At 36.0% G+C, this 26,435-nt stretch overlaps 1 protein-coding gene across 5 annotated transcripts in view; it reads left to right on the top strand.

The window, feature by feature from the left end:
* LOC145263611 (putative N-acetylgalactosaminyltransferase 9) overlaps positions 1–21,980 on the top strand; it is a 272,142-nt gene extending 250,162 nt beyond the window's left edge. For all 5 annotated transcript variants that reach the window (XM_080120454.1, XM_080120453.1, XM_080120451.1 and 2 more), the window contains 2 exons: positions 13,307–13,438; positions 21,739–21,980. In XM_080120454.1, the coding sequence (XP_079976580.1) occupies positions 13,307–13,438; positions 21,739–21,873 (267 nt within the window). In that variant the 3' untranslated portion in view covers positions 21,874–21,980. The remainder of the gene's footprint in view (positions 1–13,306; positions 13,439–21,738) is intronic.
* Positions 21,981–26,435: the final 4,455 nt, after the last annotated feature.

Raw genomic sequence — 26,435 nt, 5'->3', positions numbered from 1 at the left:
GTCGACGTAAACCATTGGGGAGAGTGGGGCTTACTATAAAATTTCCGCATGGGAACATGCGCTTCGATTGCAGTTTTGAACCAGTCAGTGGTCTCGGTTGCACATTGTTCAGCAGGGAGAAAGAAAATATTTTTCCATGGAGCATCTCTAATTAGTTCCCTGATGGCTTCCCAGTCAGCCTTATTATAATATCTTGTTGTTTTGAGCACTGGCTCTTCAGTTTTGGGTCTAGAGTTTAGGGCGATTTCAACCATTATCACTGCATGATCAGCGTTCCCGAGTGGGCTGTGGGCCTTCGTTATGCAGTCATCGGGAACTGTGGTCAAAAACAGATCTAGAAGTGATGCGTGTTGTTCTTCCTGGTCAGGGAAACGGGTTGGAAACGTAACAATTTGTGATAGGGAGTGAGATATAGCAAAGCTATGGGTTGTGCTGCCCGCTGCATCTGTGTGAGTAGAGAATCCAAGCCAGTTTTTGTGGTGGACATTAAAGTCACCAAACACATGTATTTGTGCGCTAGTGTCGAGGGACAGTGCCGTGTCTATGCTGTCAGATACTTTGTTTATTATGGAGCAGTCCTGAGTCGAGGGAGAGCGGTAGAGAAAATAATAGTAGCTAATATTGTGTTGCATGTTTAGTCTAAAGCACATAAAGGCTTGATCATCTGTTTCTAGGTTTGTTTCTCTAGTCAAGGGAAGGGTATTACGAATGTAAACTCCAAGTCCGTGCATATGTCTGTCAGAGTCCTTACGGCAGAGTGGGAGATATCCAGGCATGTTAAAGTGGTTAGAGGGAATGGAGGAGTGTAGGTTAGTCTCACTTAGTGCTAAGATATCCGGGGTATTTGTTAAGAGAAATGCTTCAACATCAGCTAAGTTAGTTCTAAGCCCACGGATATTTATGAATGAGAGCCTCAAGGGAGGAGGCAAGTTGAATTTGTTTGTCCCTAATCCTGGTTTAAGCTTATTTTTAGATTGTACTGTCGTCATATTTTTTTTTAAGAGTTTCGGTAAGGGGGAGCTAAACAAGAGGTTATGCGGAGCTTCAGACATGCATCACAAGTAGACCATCAGCTGACCTTTCTCCAATTAGGATTGTGGCCTCAGGAAAGCCCACCGGGGATGAGTGCAGGGTCCCTTTCCATGCGCGTCATGGCATACAAACAACCCGATATTATTCAACTGTTGATGGAGCAGCCGCTCTAAGCGCTACCAAAGAGTTAGGGCACCTGTACTACCAGTCGGGAACAGCAGCCAGGAACTGTCAATCCGGTACCCTCAACCCTTTAGAAGAAGGTCAACCCAATCTAATCACTCAGGCATATCTTATACTCAAGCACTCCCAGATGTTCAGTTTTAGGGGTGGGGCGTGCTGGGAATGGGGAAGAACGGCGTTCATTGCCCTAGCCAGGAAACAAGATCTACCGCTGGGTGTTTCTGTCGAATCACTGAGATAGTGTCTTTGCGCTTGACTAATAGGCAAAGAAGGAGTATGGAAGCCGGGCAATAGACAGAGCCTATCTACTCCTTAAGCAATTTAGGTTTGCAAACCGGGGAATTTGTTTGAGTCACCAGCTCTAGGAAGGTTGTCATCCAAGACTGAAGAGGCCTCTCTCCCCTTTGGTTTAGTTTCAGAGTTTTCCTTCTCCTAGACGGATGATCTGGGAAGACCTACTGGGTCCGTCAGCCCTGAGAGGGTTTTCTCCGCGCCTAGGTTCTAATCCAGGTATTTCTGCGACCCCGCGTGGTTAGTGTTACTGGGTTAGTTTGTGGGGGATTATATCTCTACTGATTAGTTACACTCCTGAAAGTGATTTAGGGACATGCTATTTACTTGTTAATGGATAAAGGGGGTGGGTGAAGTTCATGCAGTGTAAGTTGGGTCCTTTATTTTACCGTAGCTACCATCTGCGATTAGGCCTGCCATTTTTTCAGAGTACTCCGACATGTCCATCACCGCAGTAGCATTGCCTTTGTCTGCTGGCAGAATTATTATACTGCTGTCACTCTGTAGGGTTCTTATAGCCAGCCTATCTTCCCGAGAGATGTTTGATTTAGGAGGCTTGGCTTTCTCGAGTACTTGTCTCGCTTTCCATCTTATTTCATGACCTTGGGTTGATGGGATTCACTTTGTGTGTGTTCCAAAACGGCTGAGCCTATCTTTCTCAAATTTCACACAAAGGTAATTTATATATCTGGCAGTGTTCTTAGATATGTTTTATACATAAATTCATCTGATAAGTATCGAAAATCGAAAAAAATCCAATCTTAAAAATAGTCTTTCTTTTCTTATAGATTCGATAAGTACAATTTACTTTTTAGAGTGTCGCAATGACCAAGGGTTTATTGGATATCTGAAGGAAATACAAAAGAGTGTTATTTACATGGCACAGACGTGCATATCAAGCAAAATGAATAGTAGTCCTCTACGCACCCCAAGTCTTTGGTACTGTAAGTGGCGAAGACTGAGTGGAGATAAAATGCACTTAAATGTGCCTAAAAAGTAACTGAGGCTATAGTCTTTGGAAAACTAATCGCTTTTCAATATGGGAGCATGGTGTAACAGACACTTTGCTTCGAAAAGTCACATGGTCGGGTCGCGTCGTTGATAATTTTTATCTATAAGAGAAGAAAGACTATTTTTAAGATCGTCGAGTCCAAATATCAGCTGATATGATATTGTAAACAAACACAGACGGAATTTGATGAAGGACATTAATATTTTTTATTATTATTATTATTATTATTATCATTATTTTTTTTTTCTTTTTGCAAATTAGTTCACCAGCAAATTATTCCTCGTAATATATAATATTCAATAAGGAATTGATTCTATAATAATGCATATCATGTTTAAGCGTATTGTTCGACTGAGCAATGCCGGGCATCTATATATCTATAAAAGTGAAAGTGTCTGTCTGTGTACATTTCCCTACACAATAACTCTGTCAATTTTCAGTCTACAGACTCGAAATTTGATATATAGGACATTGAGATCTGGGAAAATCCTTGTAATCGGTTTTCGGCTAGAAATTTGGCTGTTACGGGATCAAAGCTCTAGGATTTGACCTTTGAGAACTCTACCAAACTCCTCCGCCAATTTTGGGTCTAAACACTTGAAATTTTAGATATAGGTTCCTTGGACATTAACTTAATAACTTGATTTGAGCCCAAAACAATAAATGTTAAGGGTCATAATAGGGGTCAAAGTTAAAAAAGAAAAAATGACCTCTGCGGTCTCTACCAAATTACTCAGACAATTTCTGGTCTAAACATTTGAAACTTTACATAAAGGGTATTCAATCGATTTTGGTTGAAAATTTGAGCTACAAATATATAAATCTATGTATGTTTCCATGTCAGCCTAAAACTTTCGACAGAGGCGACGGATTTTCATAAGATCAGTATTGTTTTGAAGCTTGACCCTTCAGACGACAAATATCGAAAAATTGGCTAAAAACATTAATTTCTTCGCCCTCAACTGGGCACTTTTCTACAGGGAGGGGTCGCTTTTTTCACCGATATTTTCGAAAGTCATCCCCTCTTTTCAATTGTCTAGCCTTAATTTAAACCTATGTCACTTCCGGTTTGACGGTGGTCGTAACAGCAAAGACGTCACGTTTTTTTTCCTGTTCTTTTCCTCCTTCGCATATGGGTTTGAGCCTGCCTTCCTATTACCACTTTTTTTTTTTTTTTTTTTTTTTTTTTTTCCTCAACACGCACCTCCAAACACCCTGGCACCCATGCTAGTATATCTATAAAATGAAAATGTGTGTGTGTATTTACAGATTTGAAATTTGGTATATAGGGTATTCAGACATGTTAAAAACTTTTTAATCAGTTTTCATCTGGAAAAAAGGTCTGCTAAGGGATCCAAATTGAAAAATTGGTTCACGGAGATTTTTATCTGTTTGTCAACTGTTTCATGACTGCGCATGCGCGAATCGTTTGCATTATGTTAAGAACAAGTAGATTTTAAAACGCTTTATTAAAGATCGTGTCAAGCTGGCCTAATTGTTATCGTACTTGACTCGCTGTCTTTAGGATTTGGTTTCAGCTGACAAGAAGTGGACTGTTTAGATAAATACATAATACTCACATGAGTGTTATGTATTTTCCAACTTTGTAAAAAGTTTTTTTTAGGAATTTAACGTTTAATGCCGGGCAACGCCGGGTACATTTACTACAAAAGTGTGAATGTATGTGTGAAGACACTTTTCAACAAAGTTTTGCTCTACAGACTTGAAACTTTGTATATAGTATATTCAGACATGTGGAAAACTTTTGGTACTTGTACAGTTTAATCAAGATATTGAAAAAAATGAAAATATTGAAAAATAGGTTATATTGTACGTATCCGTTTTGGACTGAAGATCTCCGAAAAAAAATGTCACTTAATTTGATTGAGTTTTTTTTTTTGTTTTTGTTTTTTTACAGCGAAAAAACACGTTTTTATGAGAGCACGTTGAAAGCAGACATCTTGGATTTTTTTCTTAATTTTTGTTTGAATTTTATAAACGCCACGGGGAGATAACTCCAGTTAAAGCACTGACACTCCCTTCCCATCTTTAATACTAGTTTTTCTTCCTAAAAATCGAACCTTTTACTCGGTATCATAACAAATCTTTTTTTCGCTGTAAAAAAAAAAAAAAAAAATTGATGAAATTGAGTTAAATTTTTTTTTTTTAAAGGAATTTAACGTTACGTTTAATATCTACGGTATTTGTTTATAATATGAAATCTGTATTAATTAAAATATAATTTTTATGAGTATTTTACGACCAGGCAACGCTGGGCAGGTTACATATAGGTCTTATTATTATTTATTATGTTTTAAAAGTGATGCTTAGAGAGAGAGAGGGATGTTGTTGTAAGAGAGACTCAGTCTTATTAGTCTTAGAGAGAGAGGGATGTTGTTAGAAGAGATTGTTTGTTCCGTGTTCGTGTTATGAAGATTCATATATATTAAAATGTTCATTCTTAGATGTGTTGAAGAAGGATATAAGAAGCTCTTAAAGTGAGGAGACAGTCTTCAGTCAGTCTTAGTGTAGATATGAGATGTAGAGTTCACATTGTCGATATGAGATGTCGAGACGTGTATGTAATGACATTTTATAACACAGATATATAGACATAGAATACAATTTTCACTTTACCTTTTTGTAAGAATCACAAACACAAAGACTAGCTTTATCAAAACACATGATGGGTTTATTTCTTCACGACCGGCCGTGGTTTTCATCATCAAGAATTCAAAGCTTCACATATTAAGTTTCAAAGTGACCGTCTCGCTTCTAGACGTTCGAATTCCAAACTGGACTGTCGCCTGTCCCTCTCAAACTCCCTCTGAGTTTCTCCCAGTTTTTCCTTTCTTTTCTCTAAAGTTTTTCTAACTATCTCTAGAACTTTCTATTTTCCATGACGTCATACACATGTTAAAACATGTGCCTTCTTTCACGTGTTCTGGACATGCGTGTCCAAAACTTTTCCTTTTTTTTACAAAAGGAATTTTAACTTATACTCAGTAACCTATTTTTCCAATATGTTAAAAACATTATCTTATAGCTGCATTCTTTCAATTAAATTTTCATAACAAAATTGACAGTGCACATTCTTTTCTTGAAATATTTTATCTCTATTCTAAACAATCGTTTGCTTTACATTCCTTTTTCTAATTCTCACACGTAATCTATTTCTAAACCTAAATTACGAGGTTCGAATTTCGTCTATTGCTATTTCATTTTCATTTTCACTAAATCTCTCTATTTTTATACTTACATGAAAAGGGGACAGCCCTTATCATGTAACAGGCGACCTGCTAGTCTTTAATGAAGCCAAAACAAATGGAGATAGTTAAGAGGAGCAATTCATAAACTAATTAAAAAAAAAATGAGGAATAAGTTAGTTGAGTTCTTCGGACTACTGTTCTCCCCTTGTAGTACTGTCGCTCCCCGAGAGGGTTTCTTGGTTGATGAACGTCTTGGGAACGCAACCAGCTCTACAGGGAATGTAGAGATTATATTTTATTTATATCATACATAAGTATAATGTCCCTGGATATAACCTTAAACTATATCCGATGGTAAGGTCCCAGCTTGAGAGCTTTGAGGAGTGATGAGCTATCCCTTAATTGCTATTGATCCCAGGTCCACTCTGACCCGGAGTGGTAGTACCTGTTAGGGTCCCAACAATGCGTTAAATAGAAACAGACTTGCAAATATATATATATATATATATATATATATATATATATAAAATATATATGGCGACTAAGCTATATAAAAATTATATTATAAATTACTAACTAGCTCTACCTACGTATTGAGCACTTTTGAAGTAAATACTTTAAGTTTACGCATAAATCTATACTTTCGTATATTAAATTTATGTGAATAAATAAAGTAGTTATATATATATATATATATATATTCTATTAAAAAATTTGTCTTAAAAATCACTGGGTTCGGAATTAAATAACATGAAAGGGTTGATATGCCGTAAAACAAAAAACAACCAACAAACCATAAGTATTTTTTTTTTTTTTACAAAGGCATCACCACATTATCAAGGCCCAGAGGCCACTCAAGGATAAGGGTTAAAGAGTGTACAGTAGAAATTGGTCAATATAGTAATCATTAGTAATGAAAATTTGGTAAATTTAATAACTTATATGGAACGGCTCATCAAGAACTTATTTACTTTAGACTTGAACACAACCATATTGTAGTCAGCCGGAAAGCAGGAAAACGGAAGACAATTCCACAGGCGTGCAGTTCTAAGAAAGAAGCTTTGTTCATGGAATCTACGTTTAGGTTTAGGCAAGTATACGCAAAACAAAACCTATCCTTAAGAGAAGTAACTATTTAAACTTGACAAACATTGAAGACTATTTAGTACTGTAACTGCTATTTCTTGTTATTTATTCAAAACATAATTTTCTTTCCTGCACATTAATCACGCCAGGCAGATGGTTTCCTATATATGCAACGCTACTGCCAGTACCTGTGTCCTTCCTCGAATCCTAATTGGGAAATTCCACTCCAATATTATTTTTACCATAGTTACTCAATTTAAAATATTTTAATATTAATAGACGTAGATGCTACTTTGATTTTAGTCATATTTTTTTTATGTATCATTTGTTATACATTGGGCCCTATGTAGTACTATCGCACCCCGGGAGGGCTACTTGGTTGATGAACGTCTTGGGAATGCAACCAGCTCCACGGGGAATGAACGATATCCAACGATATCTAAACGATAGGCACATGCTGGAAACACAACGGAAACTTTGCTACGGGTCGCATTATGTGTGGTCATTGCAGGCATCTTCCCATCGTCGCTTGTTGCGTGTTCATTGCAGCTCTCTGTGGTCGTTGGTCGGCATTAATGGTATGCTGAAATCGAATACTTGTATGAAAATAGTGACAAAATATATTTTTATAAAAATATAATTTATTAAACAGTTAACAAGTTAGGAAACATATTTAGTCGACCCATCGCGTACAGCGAGCAAACCTCAATTGTCTTTACAACAATCAAATTATATTTAATTCTCTCTTTCTTCATTGAAAGAGAGAGAAAGTAAGTCAATGATAGAAATAGAGAAAGAAAGAGTGAGAGAATGAGAGAGGGAAATATGCGTTTCACACAATGGTTTAGTTTTCAACTTCAGATATCCGCGTGTAAATCTGACCTTTAAACGTTTCATAACACCTGTCACTCAAACCCAACCGACATGATTTTACGTTCCCAAACCCCAAAACACCTGCATGAAACGTTTTTAACTGCATCACAAAGTCAGGCACAAGGTTAGAAGCTAGATATAGGGGTTATTAATTGAGCAGCCCCCAGCTCCCCTGAAAGGGGCTACGTCATTGTGCCACACTCATCTTGACTGTGAAAATCATTTCACAGCGTTTTGATCGATGTAACCTCCGACCTTCTTCAGGTGTATCTTGTCGAACTCTGGAATTTGGATGGAACCTTTTATTTACTTCATGGGGGTAGCATGTTCTTGTTCCATCAGTCCTAAGTAATTCGCAATTGTATTTTGAATGTCATCAACACTGAGAATTGAACCGTCGACCTTTAGGATAAGATCACTTTTACAATTTACTGCGCCACAGGTCTTTGCAGACTAAAAAATATGATTGCACAATTACTTGGGATTTCTATCCAGTCATGGCTAACAGAATGAGAGCACGTTAAGAGTAGTTTCTAAATAACGTTATTATTTCAACGCAGTAATATCATTTTTTTTTTTTTTCAAATTATTTAATCAAGTCAAAATTCTTTGCAAAGGTTGATGAGAAACTTCAAATTTGCTAGAATAATTTTTTAAAATTTAGTAATCAAGTTAAAAATGGAATTTTTATTGAAATATTTCGGAATAAGAAAATCATTTTTGTTTTTATTTAATTATTTTTAATTTCGTTTCTTCTAGTGATGGGACGATTTCAATATTTTTCCCAGATTCCGATACAATTACCGATTCTGTGCTAAATTACAGATTTTGATTTCGATTCTTTATAAATCTCTAAATATTTAACTATAAAAATGTTATTTTGTCCCGATTACCATAAAAACACATGTTAAACGTGCATATATTTTCTCAAACGTAAAAACACACTTGTGAGGGGGGTGTTCTATAGATTTTAGTCTTACTGGAAGTTTAAATCAATAAATGTTTATTATTTTATTATTACTACAAGCAATGGAAGACGTTTTATGAAAAAGTAAAATAAAATAGATAATTAAAGGAATCGGTTTTGACAGAAAATACGCTCAAATTTTTCCGATTCCGATTAATCGTCCCAACACTAATATATATTTAAAAAATTTGTGCATTTTGTTTGTGTTGGATTTACATCTTTATTTATTTTTCATCATCATCATCAGTAACAGCGTGAGTGTTGTAAACGAACTTTCATATACACTCGAGAGCAAAATATATATATGTGTATGTGTATATATATACGTGTGCATGTATATGTGTATATTTCTGTGTGTGCATGTGTATGTGTGTATATATATATATGTGTGCGTATATTTCTGTGTGTGCGTGCATATGTGTATATATGTGTGTATGTATGTGTGTGTATGTATGTGTATATATGTGCATATATATATATATATATATGTTTGTGTGTATATATATATATATATATATATATGTTTGTGTGTATGTATATATATATATATATATATATATATGTGTGTGTGTGTGCGGTTGTATGTGTATATAGACACTCCAGAGTTTGAATCAATAAATACTTATTTTATTATGACTACAACCAGTGAAAAATTTAAGGAATCAGTTTCGGCATCAGAAAATAGGCTAAAAAATTTTCCGATTCCGATACCCCAAAAAGCCCTGATTTTTCAGATTCCGATTAATCGTCCCATCACTAGTTTCTTTATACTTGTTGTTTACAGAGAAAATGAAAAAATTTGTAAAATGATCTCTGCGATGTTTCGTTTGTTTATTAAAAGTTTTGTAAATTAAACTAAATATTTAATATTTGATGCATAAAAATTGCCTTGGTCTAAAAGGATTTGTCCTTCACTAGCCGAAGAAAAAGGAGAGCATCCAAAATTCTCATTTGAAATATCATGATCTCTACGTTCATAATTTGTTAAAAAAGAAAGACCCCCCCCCCCAAATATTCTCTCCATTTTTGTTTAAATAAATCTTTCCTTTACATTTTCGTACCTTGGCCTTCGGGACAAGATCAAAGTGTAGTATCTGTTCTTCAGATGCTTCTATTTCTTGTTCTCTTTCGGTGGAGGAGAAATTCTTCACGACTGAGACAATTTTTATTTTTGTACCTTTTCTCCACGTTAAAAAACGACCCTGGTGTCTAACTCTGTCCCGTGGGGAGGCATAGTAAATAGGTACATTAAAAATCAACAAATAAAACAGACAACTCAGGTTGTGCATGTTTGTTGACAAAACCATTCTTAACATGGGGAGTGTTTACCTATTCTGTACCTTAGGTATGCCCAAATTTTTGTGGAAAATCACCAACATTTTACGCATTATCAGCCACGTCATCATTTTGTGTTTGTGCATACTTTTTACGGAAGCCGCTAGAGGCTTTATTTGAACCAGGGAAATAGCATTTTTTTTTTTTTTTTTTTTTTTTTTTTTTGTTTTTTTTTTGCTATGGTTTATGTTAATTTTATTAATTAGAGACCTCTGTACAATTTTTTGAAAATAGGCGCTAAAATCAAGTTGATTGCCCTCCCCTCTTGGAAAAAAAATAAAATGAAAAAGTTTGTAAACTGATCTCTGCACTGTTTCGTTTGTTTATTAAGTTTTGTAAATAAAACTAAAGATTTAATGTTTGATGCATAAAAATTGCCTTAGTCTAGAAGGATTTCTCTTTCACTTGCTCAAGCACAGGAACAGTGAACATTCAAAATTCTCATTCAAAAAAATCATAATTATTTTTGGAAAATAGGCGCTAAAATCCAATTGACCGCCCTCCCACCTAGAACTAAACATCTTTTAACAAGTCAAATAATTTCAAGCTGTAGTTAAAATTGCTATTTTATAATTGCCAATTGTCATTTTTAATATCTGAATATATTTTTTTAAAAAAAATGGAAAACCTTTCTTAAAAAATGTAAAATGTATTTTTAAAACTTCGCATCGTGGAATATTGGAATTTTCTTATCTTTTAAAAAGTAATTATTTTTTTTAGAATTCTGGGTGTTTTTTGTTGAAATTTACCTGATTATAATATATTATTGAGAAAAAAACGTTGATTTTTCTTAAAAACATTGATTTTTATGTCCATTTTTTTTTATTTACAATTTCAAGGTAAGCAAATTTTGTAATAGTTTTATATATTGCTTGTCTAGCTGCACTGATGAGCTGTGTGTATGTGGATGACTATAATGCTCCCTATCTTGGGTTGAGCATTTGGGAAATGATATACAAATTACCATTAGCGTATGAAGCGATGCTCTTTGCGTAAACAAATTGAGCTTAGGTATTTGGACAATGGCAAAACATTGTTAATTCACTGCCTGCATAGCAGCAGCCATATAGCGCAGCAGTTATAAGCTCTGTCATTTGGGCAATCGGATTTTGATCCTGGCTTGAGGTTAGTTGCTTGTCTAGCCGCACTGATGAGCTGTGAAACAGCAAAACAGTACTTTATGTGGATGACTATATTTTTAAAAATTATTTAAACACTTCAGTTTTATAAAATGTTACAATTTTTATGAACCTAAATTTATTTTTAGTTTTCATAACATGAATTATAAAAAAAAAAATTTCTCCTATATTTAACGAAACTTACTTTTCATATGTAAATTAAATTAAAAATGAATAAGTATCGAAAATTTCATGAAAATCTGACCATTAGTTCATTTTTGCTAGATTTTTAGTTGCGTGCAAGCGACTCTATAAGTCACTCCGTCGGTCTATCGGTCTGTCCGTAACACTTTCGTGCTTGGCCTTTTTGGTTAAGATCAAAGGTCTGTTATTAATAGATGGTTTTCTTAGCTTTTTAAGCTTTTCTTGGCCTTTTGGTCAAGTTTTCTTTTTTTTTTTTTACCCTCCCCCCCCCCGCCCTTGACATAAATGAATTATTGTACCATTTTCATTGTCATCTTTTTGTTTTTACACGTCAATAAAAAATGTTTTAAAAATTGGGAGTTAAGTAGGACGTTCCCCAGTATGAAAGGGTGAATGCGGTATTATGGTGAAAGAAGATACTAGCTGGGAGAAACTTTTGATTTTGTTTAGTTCTGGAGTGACAAGGATGACCAACGACCCCCACAATCCCCCCTTTTGAGTTGGCCATGTGCCCAAGTTTTTTGTTCATTGTTGATTTTCACTGTATTTTTAACATGAATAAAGGATTTAATATCTCAAAGTGTAGTATCTGTTCTTACTACATGCTGTACATATTGTGATATAAAGTGGGGGATCACTTTTCTGTATTAATTTAATGTAAAATGATCACCCACTTTACAACCAGTCAGTCTCAAAGCCATTCAAGTCATTCTCCAGATCATTCAAGTTGTTTTTGAAGGATTCCAGATATTTTTGCACATTCAAGTCATTCTAAAGGTCATTCAATTCATCCTTAAGTTCATTAAAGTCATTCTAAGTCATTTACTTTTTATTTATTTAAGTCATTTCAGCCCATTTTTCGGTCATTTTAGTTTATCTTTAAGAATTTCATGTCAATCCTACATTCACACATTCATTCATTACACAAGAGCACGCAACTAATGGCTATCGGCCTTGTTTAAACACTGGTATATTTACGGCTTCAAAATGATCACTACATAGGAACGTTGTTTTAAGGCGTTGATAATGTAAACACAATTTTAGTTTCGCCTTTTCAGTATTTTCATATGCTGTAAAAAAATTTTTTTTAAAGAATATTATTCGTTTATTCAGAAATTCTTTTTTTAAATGGTACAAAAGTTAGGATGATGTTAAACTACAGTTACATCGTGTTAAATATGAGAGGGGGGGGGAGTAAAACTGTGACGCGTGTTGAAGGTAGTTACTGTACTTTCACCCGACAAGTGGCCCAAGTGAGAAAGAACAAGAGTAGAAACAGTTCCAAGCCTGTTTCTGCTCGCCAAACTTTCACGAAAAACACCCGTCTAGCTGAAACTACTGTCAATAATTTTCCCCACTCTTTATCTATGCCTAAACCTAAACGTAGATTCCATGAACAATGCTTCTTTCTTAGAACTGCACGCCTGTGGAACTCTCTTCCGTTTTCCTGCTTCCCAGCTGACTACAACTTGGTTGTCTTCAAGTCCAACATAAACAAATTCTTGATGAGCCGCCCTATTAAGTAATCCAAGTTACAAAATTTCCATCACTAACAATTACTACAATATTATCCCATTGACTACTGTACACTCAATAACCCTTATCCTCGAGTGGCCTCTGGGCCTTGATAAGTAGTGACTCCTATGAAAAAATAAAAAAAGAAAGAACCAAGAATGAAAATAAATGCAACAATATTTAATGTTTTTTTAAATGTTGAAATAAAAAAAAAAAATGAATAATTGTAGAGAAATAATCGTAGATCTATCAAGATTCTTACTTCATACTACATCCATTTTTTTTTTTTTTTTTTTTTTATAAAGATGTTAACCAATTTCTTGGGTTGGCTTCACTCTTAAATAACTATTTTATGATCGACATGTATTGCACCTATGTACCTCTATAAAACATGCAGTATTGCACTTTTTTACATCCCTCCCCATCCCTATTGAGTATAATATTTATAATGATCCGTCTTTGTTTTTTTTTCCTATTGCAGATATTTTCCCTAAGTCTGAACGATGAATTACGGCGCGAAGAGGGTTGTGCGCAGATCAACCGCATCGGCGATAAACCAATTGTTCACACGTGTAACAGCAACAACTCGAATCAAAAGTGGAAATATTTCAAAGTAAGCTTATGTATTCATTCACTGATGTCGACCCACTGCTACGAATTCGAGATAGGGGCATGTGAGCGAGAAAAAAGTTTTAAGCAGTTACGGTTAAAAAACAAAAAAACTTAGTTGTAGTTTTCAATAGTCCTAAATTATATATAACTAGCAAGGATACCGACGTTGCTCGGGTCAGCTATAGAAAAGCAAAAATGTGTGTGTGCATTTTTATGTATGTCTGCCAAAGGCTTTTTTTTCGCCGGGCTTGTCGGTCAGCTCACTCCTTAAAACTTTTTATATTCTATCTAAATCATAATATCTACGACTTAAGAACGGGGGTCGCGAATTTGCCCGACTTTTATGCGCTATTTCGTCTTCGTTACGCTTTTCAGTATAAAAAAAATGAATGATGGGGCGGGAGAAACAGAAACTGGCTTGCAGCGCAAAACTAGGTCAAACATCACACGACTTAACTTTCTTGCACCTGTATATTTCACTTTATAAAGGTTAACTTATAACATTAATCACTTTCTCTCCCCTCGTGGTCGAGATGGTTAGGTCTCAGGTTTTTTTTCCCTTTCGTTTCCACCTTCGTGTCACGGCTTCAGGGTTCAAGCCTACCTTCCTACTAAAACTTTTTTCTTTCTTTTACCCGGCCAACGTTTTTTTAAACAGGGTTGTTTTGATCTAACCCCCCCCCCCCAACACGCACACACACCTCCAAACACTCGGGTAACGCCGGGTACCCCCCTGCTAGTCTATAATATAAAAAGCAAAACGGGCATGTATTTTTGTATATCCAAGAAAGATTTTTTTGTCATGATTCTCGGGGGGGGGGGCTATGTCTTAGAACTGTTTATATACCCCCTAGATAATAATATGTATGATTTGCGAACGCGCATCACGGCTAGATTTATTTTGATTGACTTTTATAAAATTTGCGCTATTTCGCTGTGTCGCGTGTTTGTTCGGCTTTTTAGTATAAATAAAGTGAAGCTAAATTGAAATGATGTTTCTTCCTTGGCTTTCGCGCCGGGGACGTCCAGAAAGCAAATCAGCTTTGATCAATGTGGTGAAAACCGTCATATCAGATAATTGCTATTCATTTGGACTGGTTTTCCTCCCATCATCTTGGGGAAACAAAACAAAAACAAACAAGATAAAATAAATAAAAAAACTGGCTTGCAGTCAAATTTAAGTGAGGGATTTCATTCCACGATGACGTGATGTTTGACCTCATTAAACTTACGCACATGTCAATTCACTTTTTAATCGTTTAATTTCAAACATTATCATTGCTGCTGCCCCCATAGCATGGAGGTAAGTCATCACGCTTTTTTCCTGCTTTTGTTTCAAGGATTTGGGTTCAAGCTTACTTACCTACCAAAACTTTTTTTTCCTACACGCACACGCACACGCACACACACCGACAAACACCTGGGCAATGCTGGGCACCCATGCTAGTCTATATATATAAAAGTGAAAATGTATGTGTGTATGTGTGTTAGCTTTTTGTGTATGTCTTCAAAATGCTTTTTTCCGGCAGATTCTTGAGGCCATCGCTCATTTTTAAAACTTTTTATATCACGTCTAAATGATAATATCTATGACTTAACAACGGTGGTCGCCTCTCTATTTAATTTGCCCGATTTTGAAACGTTAATTATTCAACATTTTCGGATCTGCACATGTTGCATTCGTTTTTCGGTATAAAAAAAAAGCGAAACTCTATTCGGAATACTGGCCCACGGCCAGTGGTCTCTAGAAAGCTATGTAACGTTTGGTCAATGTCGGCTTCGTTATATCAGACGGTTGCTTTCATTTCGAGACAAGACATTCCCCCTAATAAACAGGGAGCTGTTTTTTTCCAAAGTTAGTTAAAAACAAACAAACCGGTTTATTGACCTCATTAAAAACTGTCCCGCAGAAAATGTTAACTGCTGAATAGCTATTGCGTATCATCGCCACATGTGCATTAAGCTTTTTCGTATAAATTAAACACTGTCCCGCACTCAAAGTTCATGTCAATAACTTGTCAAAAACGGGCACCTGTTTTTTTTTTTTTTGTTATTTTTAACACTTTACTATTTTCCAACTGCGCGTCAAGGCTGTGTTTTTTTTGTTTTTTTTAACAACTAACGATTTTTCTTTTTATTTAGCCAAAACCACACACACTTTCAAACACTCGGGCAATGCTGGGTACCCCTCGCTAGTCTATAATATAAATCTCACTTGTCTGTTTAAATGTATGTATGTTTGTATGTCTGCCTATAACTTTTGACAGAAGTGACGGATTTTCATGAGATTAGTATCATTTTGAAGCTCAACTCTTCGGAGGACAAATATCGAAAAATTGGCTAAAAACATTAATTCCTTTTCTACAGGGAGGGTCTTTTTTTTTTTCTTTTTTTAATTCAATTTATAACATATCAATTCTTAATGCTACAATATTTTAAGTTATAAATCTATTCTATTTTTTACTAGAATATCTTGTCTTTTTCTTTTCCAGTTTTAACAACTAGTCCTTTACTTTTCCATGTTCAAGCTTAACCATATTACTTTTCATGCTCGCATTTTTCTATTGTAATCCATAACTATAGATTTGTTATTTTCCTGATAAACATGATATTTTGTGCGGATAATCTACAGATTTCAATTGGTTGTTTAAAACTAATGAATATTTATTTTATTATTAGTACAAACAGTGGAAATAGTATAAAAGTATATACACTTCTCAACCTATATACTCAACGACTATCTAATAATTAAAAAAAGAAATACGAAAGTAAATTGAATACATAATTCAATATTAACCGATAAAATAAAGGCTGGAGAGGTGAGTTTCGCTGCTTGTATTAGCAAATAAGAAATTGTGCATACTTTTTACATATGATGATAAACGTTGGAACAAAATAAAATTGAAAAAAAGGACAAAAGAATCGTTTTTGGTATTGGAAAACAAGCACAATTTTTTCCGATTTCAATACTGATTCATCAAAAAGTTCAGATTTTTCCAATTCTTGATTAATCGTCCCAACACTGATATATATATTGTTGTTTGGCTGTGGAATTTATTATATATACAATCTCTCACATTCTGAAAATCCTATCATAAGTTGCTCGCTTGGTTAGTATTGCTGGATGGCATCGTTCTTTCGAGTTAAAACTCCTACTTGTGAGCCATTGACTTGGGGTTATTAGCTGGTTGGATGACCGCGTCCCTTGTTGAGACGAAGTAGGTTCATTTCACAGTCGGATTTCGTCGCGGTTTGCTTGATCTGTGTTGGTTAATAGAAATTCTTGTGTGCAGGGCGTTGGCTCAGTTGGTAGAGTGCTTGCCTCGCATGCAAGAGGCTCGAGTTTCGAATCCTGAGTTCGGATGTGTCTAACTGATGAGCCCAAATGAGGGCGAAACTCGAGTCTTGGACTTCCGGTTCTTTGATTGTCATGGCTCTTGTGGGCTGCGACGTTGTTTGGCTGTGGAATTTATTTTATATATATATATATATATAATCTTAAATTTTAGTAATTCAATAAAGTTAAAATTTATGATGTGAAATGGTCAAATTTCAAATCAAAAAATTTTTTATTATTCTATGTAAGACAAGGAATACATTTGAAATATTATATCTCCTTATCCTATAGGATTTCGATGTCTACCATATCGAAATGTTATAGGATAAGGAGATATAATATTTCAAATGTATTCCTTGTCTTACATAGAATAATAAAAAATTTTTTGATTTGAAATTTGACCATTTCACATCATAAATTTTAAATTCATTGAATTATTAAAATTTGATTTATTTGTTCTATCTTGTATATTGAGCAATTTTTATTTAGATGGGATTGTCCTTATAGAATATTACTGCCAATAATATATATATCTATAAAAGTGAACGTGTCTGTTTGTGTAAATTTCCCTATGTAATAACTCTGTCAATTTTAAGTTTACAGACTTAAAATTTGATATACAGGGTACTGAGATTTGGGAAAATCTTTGTAATTTGTTTTCGGACAGAAATTTGGTCATTAAGGAGTCAAAGTTCAACGACTCCTCCGCCAATTTTGGGTATAAACAAGTGAAATTTTAGATATAGATTCCTTGGACATGGATCTAACTTAACTTGATTTTAGCTCAAAACAATAAATGTTAAGGGGTCATAATAGGGGTCAAAGTTAAAAAAAATTTGACCTTTGCGGTCTCTACCAAATTACTCAGACAATTTCTGGTCTAAACATTTGAAATTTTACATAAAGGGTATTCAGAGATAGGGCAAGCTTTTTAATCGGTTCGGGTCGAAAATTTGAGCTATCAATATATAAATGTATGTATGTTTGCATGTCTGCCTAAAACTTTTGACAGAGGCGACGGATTTTCACGAGATCAGTATCGTTTGAAGCTCGACCCTTCAGACGAAAAATTGGCTAAAAACATTAATTTCTTCACCTTTAACTTTTCTACAGGGAGGGGGTCACTTTTTTTTGCTGATATTTTCGAAAGTCATCCCCTCTTTTCGATTGTCTAGCCTTAATTAAAACCTACGTCACTCCCGACATTGGTCATAACAGCAAAGACGTCACGTTTTTTTCCTCCTTCAGGGTACAGGTTCGAGCCTGCCTACTACCACTTTGTTTTTTTTTTTTTTGCTCAACATACACTTCCAAACACCCGGGCAATGCCGGGCTGAAATGCTAGTATTTTGTAAGACCAATAATCACAGGTTTCCATACCAGTTGATTTGTTGGATAACTTTATTCTGAAGTGTGTATGTATGTATGCGAAGGCTATTGACTCCCTTGCCTGTGGAAAGGCTCCAGGCAGTGATGGAATTCCACCAGAGATTTTGAAAACAGGAAGGGAGAACTCACTCCTGGGTCACCTCTACAAGCTCCTGTTACAGTGTTGGGAAGAGATTACGATACCCCAGGATATGTAGGATGCAAGGATCGTCACACTCTACAAGAACAAGGTTTACCCAGAGTCAGAATGTGGGTTTCAGGCCAAAAGATCAATGATTTACATGTTGTTCTCAACAAAAAAAGAATATTTTTACTCCTGCAATCACATCCTTAGACCATTCACAGACAAGAAAAGTGCCGTGGATAGAGAAATCCCTTATATCTTGCCTTCATCGACCTGACCAAGGCATTTGATTTGGTCAGTAGATCAGGTCTCTTCACCCTCCTTCTTAGGATTGGATGTCCCCCCCCAAACTCTTTAAGGCTATAATATCATTCCATATCAGTACAATGGATCTTCCTTGGACCCTTTCCCAATCAAGAGCAGTTTGAAGCTAGGATGCGTCTTGGCACCTACATTCTTTGGCATATACTTGTTCTTGTACTATGCATTCCATGAGTCGGACGACGAAATCTTTCTCCACACTAGGAGCGACGGTAACTTATTCAACCTCACCCATCTCAGAGCGAAGACGACAGTGCATCAAGTTCTCATTAGAGGGATACTCCTGATGCACAGATGATGCAGCTCTCGTTACTCCTTCTGAGGAAAGTCTTCAACGACTCATCTCCCGCTTTGCAAACGCATGCACAGAGTTCTCCCTCACCAGCAGTCTGAAGAAAACCAACACCATGAGCCAAGATATCAAGACCAGCCTTAAAATCACTATTGACGACCACACCCTGGAAGTGGTAGACAAGTTCACATACCTCAGCTCCACCATCACCATCTAATTGTCTCTGGATGCAGAACTCAACATAAGGATAGGCAAAGGAGGAGTACTGAGTACTCTTCTTTATGGTAGTCAGTCCTGGACTTTGTACTCGCACCAAGAACAAAGACTGAATGCTTTCCACATGTGCAGTCTCAGGCATCTCCTGGCAGCATCAAGTCACAAACAGTCGTCTTGTCCCAACCTGGCGTACCAAACATGTTTGCCATTCTAATTCAGAGACACTGGTGTTGGCTCGGTCATGTGTGCAGGATGGAAGTTGTCTTGTATTGTGAGCTGGTCTCTGGAACACGGCCAATCGGATGACCAACTCTGCACTACAAGGACACCTGCAACAGAGACGATTTGTGGCATTCAGCCACAAGATCTTGAGTCGGTCATCCAATTGCACAGCTTGGCGAGCAAAAGTCAAGGATGGCATCAAATTAGCAGAAAAGAAAAGAGAACCTACAGGTGAGAAAGGATACAGTCCACCCCTGCCACCCTCACCATTACTACCGTTGACTATAACTGCAGCAACTCCCAAATTTAAAATTGGGCTATTTAGCTACAGCAGTAAACCAAACTGTGCAGAATGCCAATGTCTCAAGAGACGGAAGGTTTTTATTCAAATTAAAGTAAATGACAGAAAAAAAAACTTTTTTATACAAATGTGGTTTCTTCCATCGCCTTTATTATTTAAATATAATTTCAAGCTTGCACCTATATGACATAATCTAATGATCCAGTTTTCACAAACTCAACACATTAAATTAGGTTGCATTTCAGCAGTAATACATCAAATGTTTTCCAAGTGGTCTCTTGTATCTATGTTGATAACATAGACATGAGACTTTACATATTCCAAAGAAAATAATCTAATGGGGTTAAATTATAAGAACGAGGTGGTCGGTTAGCTGGTCCATTTCGTGAAATTATTCATTCATCAAATGTTTCCCTAATTAAAAATAATACATTTGCAAATGCTGTTGCTTTTTTTTGTAGTTTTTGCAATTTATTTGGACACACAAACAAACAAACAAACAACTTTTTTTTTTATTATTTGTTTTTATTACATTTTCACCCCAAACAAGGCATGTTGCCACTTTGATGTAGGGGGCTACTATCAGAGACCTAAGTTGCAGAGGTACTATGTAGGGAGTTGAGCAGCAAGATGTCTGTTCACATTACACTTGAACTTCTGCATGTCAGTACAGTTTGGGAAGCAGGAAACCGGAAGAGAATTCCAAAGTCCTGCAGTTCTGGGGAAGAAGCTATTAGAATAAAAGGTTTTCTTACATCTAGGGATCTCAACTGTGTAGAGGTGGGACTTTGCTGCTTGTCGGGTTTGTTGAGGATATTTTCGTCGAGGGGGCACAAGGGCTTGTAGTTTGTCAGAGCATCCACCATTAAAATACTTGTAAAACAGGCAGAGGGATGCAACATTTCGTTGGTGGGACAGGGGCTGAAGTTTAGATGACAGTTCGGAACCTATTAGGTTGGCGACTCTTTTGAACCGTGACCAGGAGCAAGAGACTAGTAGCAGATGCACCAGCCCAAGTAAGTAAGTAACTTTCTAGCACGATAGAGAGAGCCCACTTTCTTTGAAAACTCTACACATTAAATTAGGCTGCATTTCAGCAGTAATACATCAAATGTTTTCCAAGTGGTCTCTTGTATCTGGTTTATCAACATAGATATGAGACTTCACATATTCCAAAGAAAATAATCTAATGGGGTTAAACTATAAGAACAAGGTGGTCAGTTGACTGGTCCATTTCGTGAAATTATTCATTCATCAAATGTTTCCCTAATTAAAAATAATAAATTTGCAAATGCTGTTGCTTTTTTTTTTTTTTTTTTTTTTTTTTTTTGTAGTTTTTGCAATTTAGTTGGAAACACAAGCAAATGGCCAATCCCGGTTTTGCTACTCAGCAATTGAGAGGCCAAGCCACCTAATGTCTGCATGTCCAATCTTATTGGCAGATGGCCTTTACACTGCCCGTCACAACAAAGTATGTAAGTACCTCCATTGGAAGATCTGTGGAGAGATGCAACTTGACAGAGCAACGAACATCTGGGAACATGAACCACCACCGATAACTTCTAACGGAAAAGTGATCGTGTTCTATGACAAAGACATACAGGCAGGCAGATACATAAGACAAAGCTATCAAACCAGATATTGTAATATGGAACAAGCCTGAAAGAACTGCGTCCATTATCGATATCACAGTCCCAAAGGACTTTGGTCTTAATAGAGCTGAACAGGAAAAGGTAATAAAATATCAGGACCTAAAAAATGATCTAAAAACAACATGGTCTCTGAAAGAAATAAACATTATACCAGATTGTGATAGGAGCAATTGGCTTAATAAAAAAGAATCTTCATAGATACTTAGAAACAAACCCTGGAAGACCAAGTTGTAACAAGATACAAATAGCAGCCATAAAGGGAACAGCATCTATTCTTAAAAGAGTCCTCGGATATAAATTTAAATCATAACAGAATCAATTGTTAGCTCCAGGAGGGAGCCCCTTGATATCTTAAAACTTACTGAAGTAAAATAAAAAAAAAAACAAGAAAACTGCCACTCGTATAATTTTGTATTTATTAAAAGAATTGTTTGTTTACTTTTTCAGTCGAATGGAACATTGGTGCACGCTCTGACAGGGGCTTGTCTTGAAAGTACAAAGAACGGCCAACAAGTGACCACAAAGAAATGCTCGACGCAAGACACGCAGAAATGGGCGTTCGAGCATTACTTGGACATATGAGCCAGATTGGCGGGGTTAGGGTTAGGCGGGGTGCGATCAAATGAAAACAATTTTTTTTTCTATGTTTTTTCTATACTTGAAAAAATTGTATTGGAGAAAAAAACAAACATGAAATTACAAATGGAATCTCAAATCGTAAATTGTTTACTTTTGAGTACAAGCTGGTACGATTTTCAAAAGGTTTCGTACGAAAATTCATGAGACTGATATTATTTTGAGGATATTTATAATTTCAAACCACTCAAAGAAACAAACTTTTTGCACTGTCATTAACTCTGGAAGCAAATGCTGTCATTCTAAATTATTTGTTCGTTTATTAATTGTTAAAAAAAAACTTTTTAAAATGGGTACTTGTTCGGACTTTCCCCTATATATATATAAAAAAAAAAATTTTTTTTTTAATTTGATGTTTATACCGGTAACAAAATGAAAATATCATATTCCAAAAATCACATAAATTGATCTAGTAGTTTTATTTTAAATTAACTTTTTATGACCTGAATTATGATGTAGAGGATTAAAAAAATATATATATATAAATTGTAGATGGTGTCATACTGAATGTAAGCTATGGACAGTTGCAATCTGGAGGTATGTGACATCTAAGGCGTGTTTGAATCAATTCCATTTTATTTATGCCGTTATATTTATTTCCGACTGAACGAATTAGTTCAACCAGGTCATAAAGGGTTAAGAAAATCATTTTGAAGCAATTTATGAGCATTACAGCATAAATCTAGCTTGAATTATTGTTGAGTTATTTCCCTTAGTTTCTTGAGACTATTTTTAAAATGGCATCGCACGAGAAAAAAAAGGATATTATAAGTAAGCTAAAAAATAAAAATTGATTTTCTTTGTTAAAAATATTACTTCTAGGTCAATTTACATAATTTTTGGAATGTGATATTTTTGTTTTGTCATGACCATACAGATTTTCCTTCATTTTGATTAATTTATTTTTTTTTGATAATAGGAGACATTCTTGATAAGAAGCAAGAATTTTTGTTTAAATATTTCAAACATGTGCCTTCTTGTATCCTAAAGTGGGATAAAAAAAAAAAAGATATTTATGTACATCAATACAGATGTGTGACATATCGAAACATAAGTCACACATGAATGACCAATAAGTTTTACTGCTAAAGCAGGCACTTCATGTACAGAATTTTTTTTTTGGGGGGGGGGGTGTGGAGGGGTTAAAAAATAAAGATGAATAAATTAAATGGGGTGGAAAAAAAAAATGAAAAAAAATCTTTAAAAAAATAAAAAATGGAAACAATTTTGTGTTTTTTTTTTGTTTTTTTTTTAATGTTGCAAAAGTATAAAATGTTTTATTTTATATTTTTTTTTAATTATTGGAATTTTGAGATGAGTAATTTATATATTTAATTGCAGATTATTATTCTCATCTTTGTAGTTGTTGGTTCACGATGTTTCGGCCAACTATTCCTCTACCCTTCATCAGGTCATAACGTCATTAAACAACACCTATAAAAGATAAATGAAAAATACAAATTATTCATCTTAAAGGAATTCCAATAATTTCAAATATAAATCTCACCTGTCTGTTTAAATGTATGTGTTGTGTTATCTCTAATAAGGACGGCATAAGGGGGACCGTCGTGTGTGATCGTCTAGTGGTCAGTCTATTACATGATATGTTCATATGCCGTTGTGTGTGGTACATGTATTTTCGGACATACCTTCTTGCGTGTTGGATGTTGGTCCATCTGGATTCATCGTGTGTCTTGGAGGGAGACTGGTAGATTCAATCACTCTAAAACGATGAATTGGTTTTATAGTTTATTTCACTTTCCAGATGTCTCGCAGAAGGATGGAAAGTGAATCTCTGGCTTGTGTGGTTTCTCTTGGTCTCATTTCTACATACGTCAGCATCCCCCCCCCCCCAGTGAAGGGGAGGAGACGTCTGTGAAGCCGTCCGTCGCCTTCTAAGTCCAAACCAAATCTCCTCGATTCAGCCAACCTGATCACGCGACTCGCACGCAATCCGATCAGCTGATCCTGACTTCCAGTCAACGTGTCCACAACACAATTTACCACCTCCCTCTCTGTCTCTCTCGATCCATTCTCTAACATTCCTTCTATCTTTATTTTCAAAAAATGTACGCATTTTTAAATTCTAGTATATTTTTTCTATATCTACACAACCACACGGCTAAGAAAGATCATGCTAAAAAAAACTCCTTTAGTCAGCCCTTTCCAACTGACTTCACAATTATTATTATTTTATTTCTTATTATTAGATCAGTCCCTCTCTGATCTTCTTGGCATTTACTTTTTGGGTGTAGGGTATTCCTCCCCTGATCCACGTTAGCTGCTTTATCCAGCCACCCTTTTGCCGTAAACTAGTGGTCTCACTTTACCTCTTTCGAAATTGACGACTCCTTTCGTCCCAAAAGTGCCCTGATCGTATCCTTTGCCCGGTTGTTCTATTAAGTATGGCTTTGTTTTCATTTTGTAACTATCTTATCTTTTCCGGGACATTTCAAAGCTCATAATTAATCTTTGTGGTTCGCTTCCAAATTTTAAGATATACCTTTTTTTCACACTGATTCACTTGAATTTCCTTACTCCGACTCTTGGAATTTTGATGAAGATTTAGAGAATATCACCATTAACTAATTAACCCCCAACTTTGCGCCTAATTTCTAGCTATGGCCCGATTTTTGTGATTTTTCTTTTCTCTCATCAGAGCTTCCAAGATCCAGCAGAGATATCCCGCATTCATGCATCTCTAAAAAAAAATATAAGGCTATATCTTACGTACCTACGGTATATTTTATTTTTCTCTCACCTCATTAAGCAATATGTGATTTGCCTATGGTACTGACTCTCATAGGTCTTTGGTACCCTTAAGGATTCTCGTATCCTCTCCACACCTGTCTCTAATTTATTTAGCCAAGTCTTACCTCCTGCTTGGAGTCGTCACATATGACCAGCTTTTTTATTTTTTTTTTCAAGCACTCAATTCACAGGGTCCATTAATGTGTCTATTTTTCTTCAGATTCATTCCTTTCTTTTTTTTTTTGTTGTCTATATTTTTTTTTTCACTGTGGTAACCTCCAGGTTCGTTTTTTTTTTTTTTCTTCTCTTTCCACCCATGTACGGGTGGACTGGTCAACGAGCACCAAAATTTGTATTTGTTGTGTTGTCTCTAAAATGGGGGACCGTCGTGTGTGATCGTCTAGTGGTCAGTCTATTAAATGATATGTTCATATGCCGTTGTGTGTGTGCGGTACATGTATTTTCGGACATACCTTCTTCCGTGTTAATGTTGGTCTATCTGGATATATCTTGTGTCTTGGAGGGAGACTGGTACCTATTTGGACGAAGATTCAATCACTCTAAAACGAATTGGTTTTATAGTTTATTTCACTTTCCAGAGGTCTCGCAGAAGGATGGAAAGTGAATCTCTGGCTTGTGTGGTTTCTTTTGGTCTCATTTCTACACACGTCAGCATCCCCTCCCTCAGTGAAGGGGAGGCGACGTCTGTGAAGACGTCCGTCGCCTTCTAAGTCCAAACCAAATCTCCTTGATTCAGCCAACCTGATCAAACGACTCCCACACAATCCGATCAGCTGATCTTGACTTCCAGTCAACGTGTCCACAACACAATTTACCACCTCCCTCTCTGTCTCTCTCAATCCATTCTCTAACATATATGTATGTATGGAAGCTTAGGTGTGGGTTGACAAATGTATGTCAGTGATGTGGAGGTTCTTGAATGGACCCATTCTCTAAACAGTGAAGCTCAAACATAGACTGAGATGGAGTGAACATGTGGTGAGGATGTTAGAAAGTCGACTTCCCAAATAACTCCTTTAGGGCGAGCACGCCGAGGGAAGACCTCTGGCTCAAAAGCCTGAAATGAGATTCAAAGATTGTTTGAGGTCCACCTTAAAATGTGAGATAGATGAAAAAGCCTGGGAGAGTCTTGCTTTGGATCGGGGAGAGTAGAGAAGGACCTTGTGGGGAGGTGCGGGCAAGTTTGAAGCAGATCAAACCCAGTATGAGCGACTGAAACGTGATATCTGGAAAAGGAGGGTGAAAGGAGCAGTGGATGGTTTTGAGTGTGAGATGTGCAGAAGATTGTCTGAGCAGAGCTGGGCTGATGAGCCACCAGACTACTCATCAGTGCAGTGGCCACAAAACAGTCTTGTGTTGCCAGATCTAATCTGTGTCAACTGCAGGCGGACGTGCAAAACAGCAGGCGGTTTGAAGCGGCATTTGATTATGCATAGAAGTGACCATCAAGAACGTGCTGCTAGTGGCGCTGTGTCTGCCAGATTTTGGCAGGGCTTAAAAGCCACCTTTGTGCGGTCCATCACTATTTGTTGTGTTTCTGTATATGTATGTATATATATATATATATATATATTTTTTTTTTGTGCTATATCAAGTAATGGCAATGTTCGAAAACAAATTTGCTGCCATCACAGCATATAATTTTTGCCTTTTTTTTAACTATATGCTTAATATCTTATTAGGTCTACCTTTCCTCCATATAAACGGCATAATCATGTTGACACACCGCTTCCTGT

Source organism: Euprymna scolopes, chromosome 39 (genome assembly GCF_053919585.1).
Source record: "Euprymna scolopes isolate OS-2025 chromosome 39, ASM5391958v1, whole genome shotgun sequence".
Taxonomy (NCBI): Eukaryota; Metazoa; Mollusca; class Cephalopoda; order Sepiida; family Sepiolidae; genus Euprymna; species Euprymna scolopes.
The sequence above is the reverse complement of the archived record's forward strand: the minus strand, read 5'-3'. Positions and strand labels throughout refer to the sequence as shown.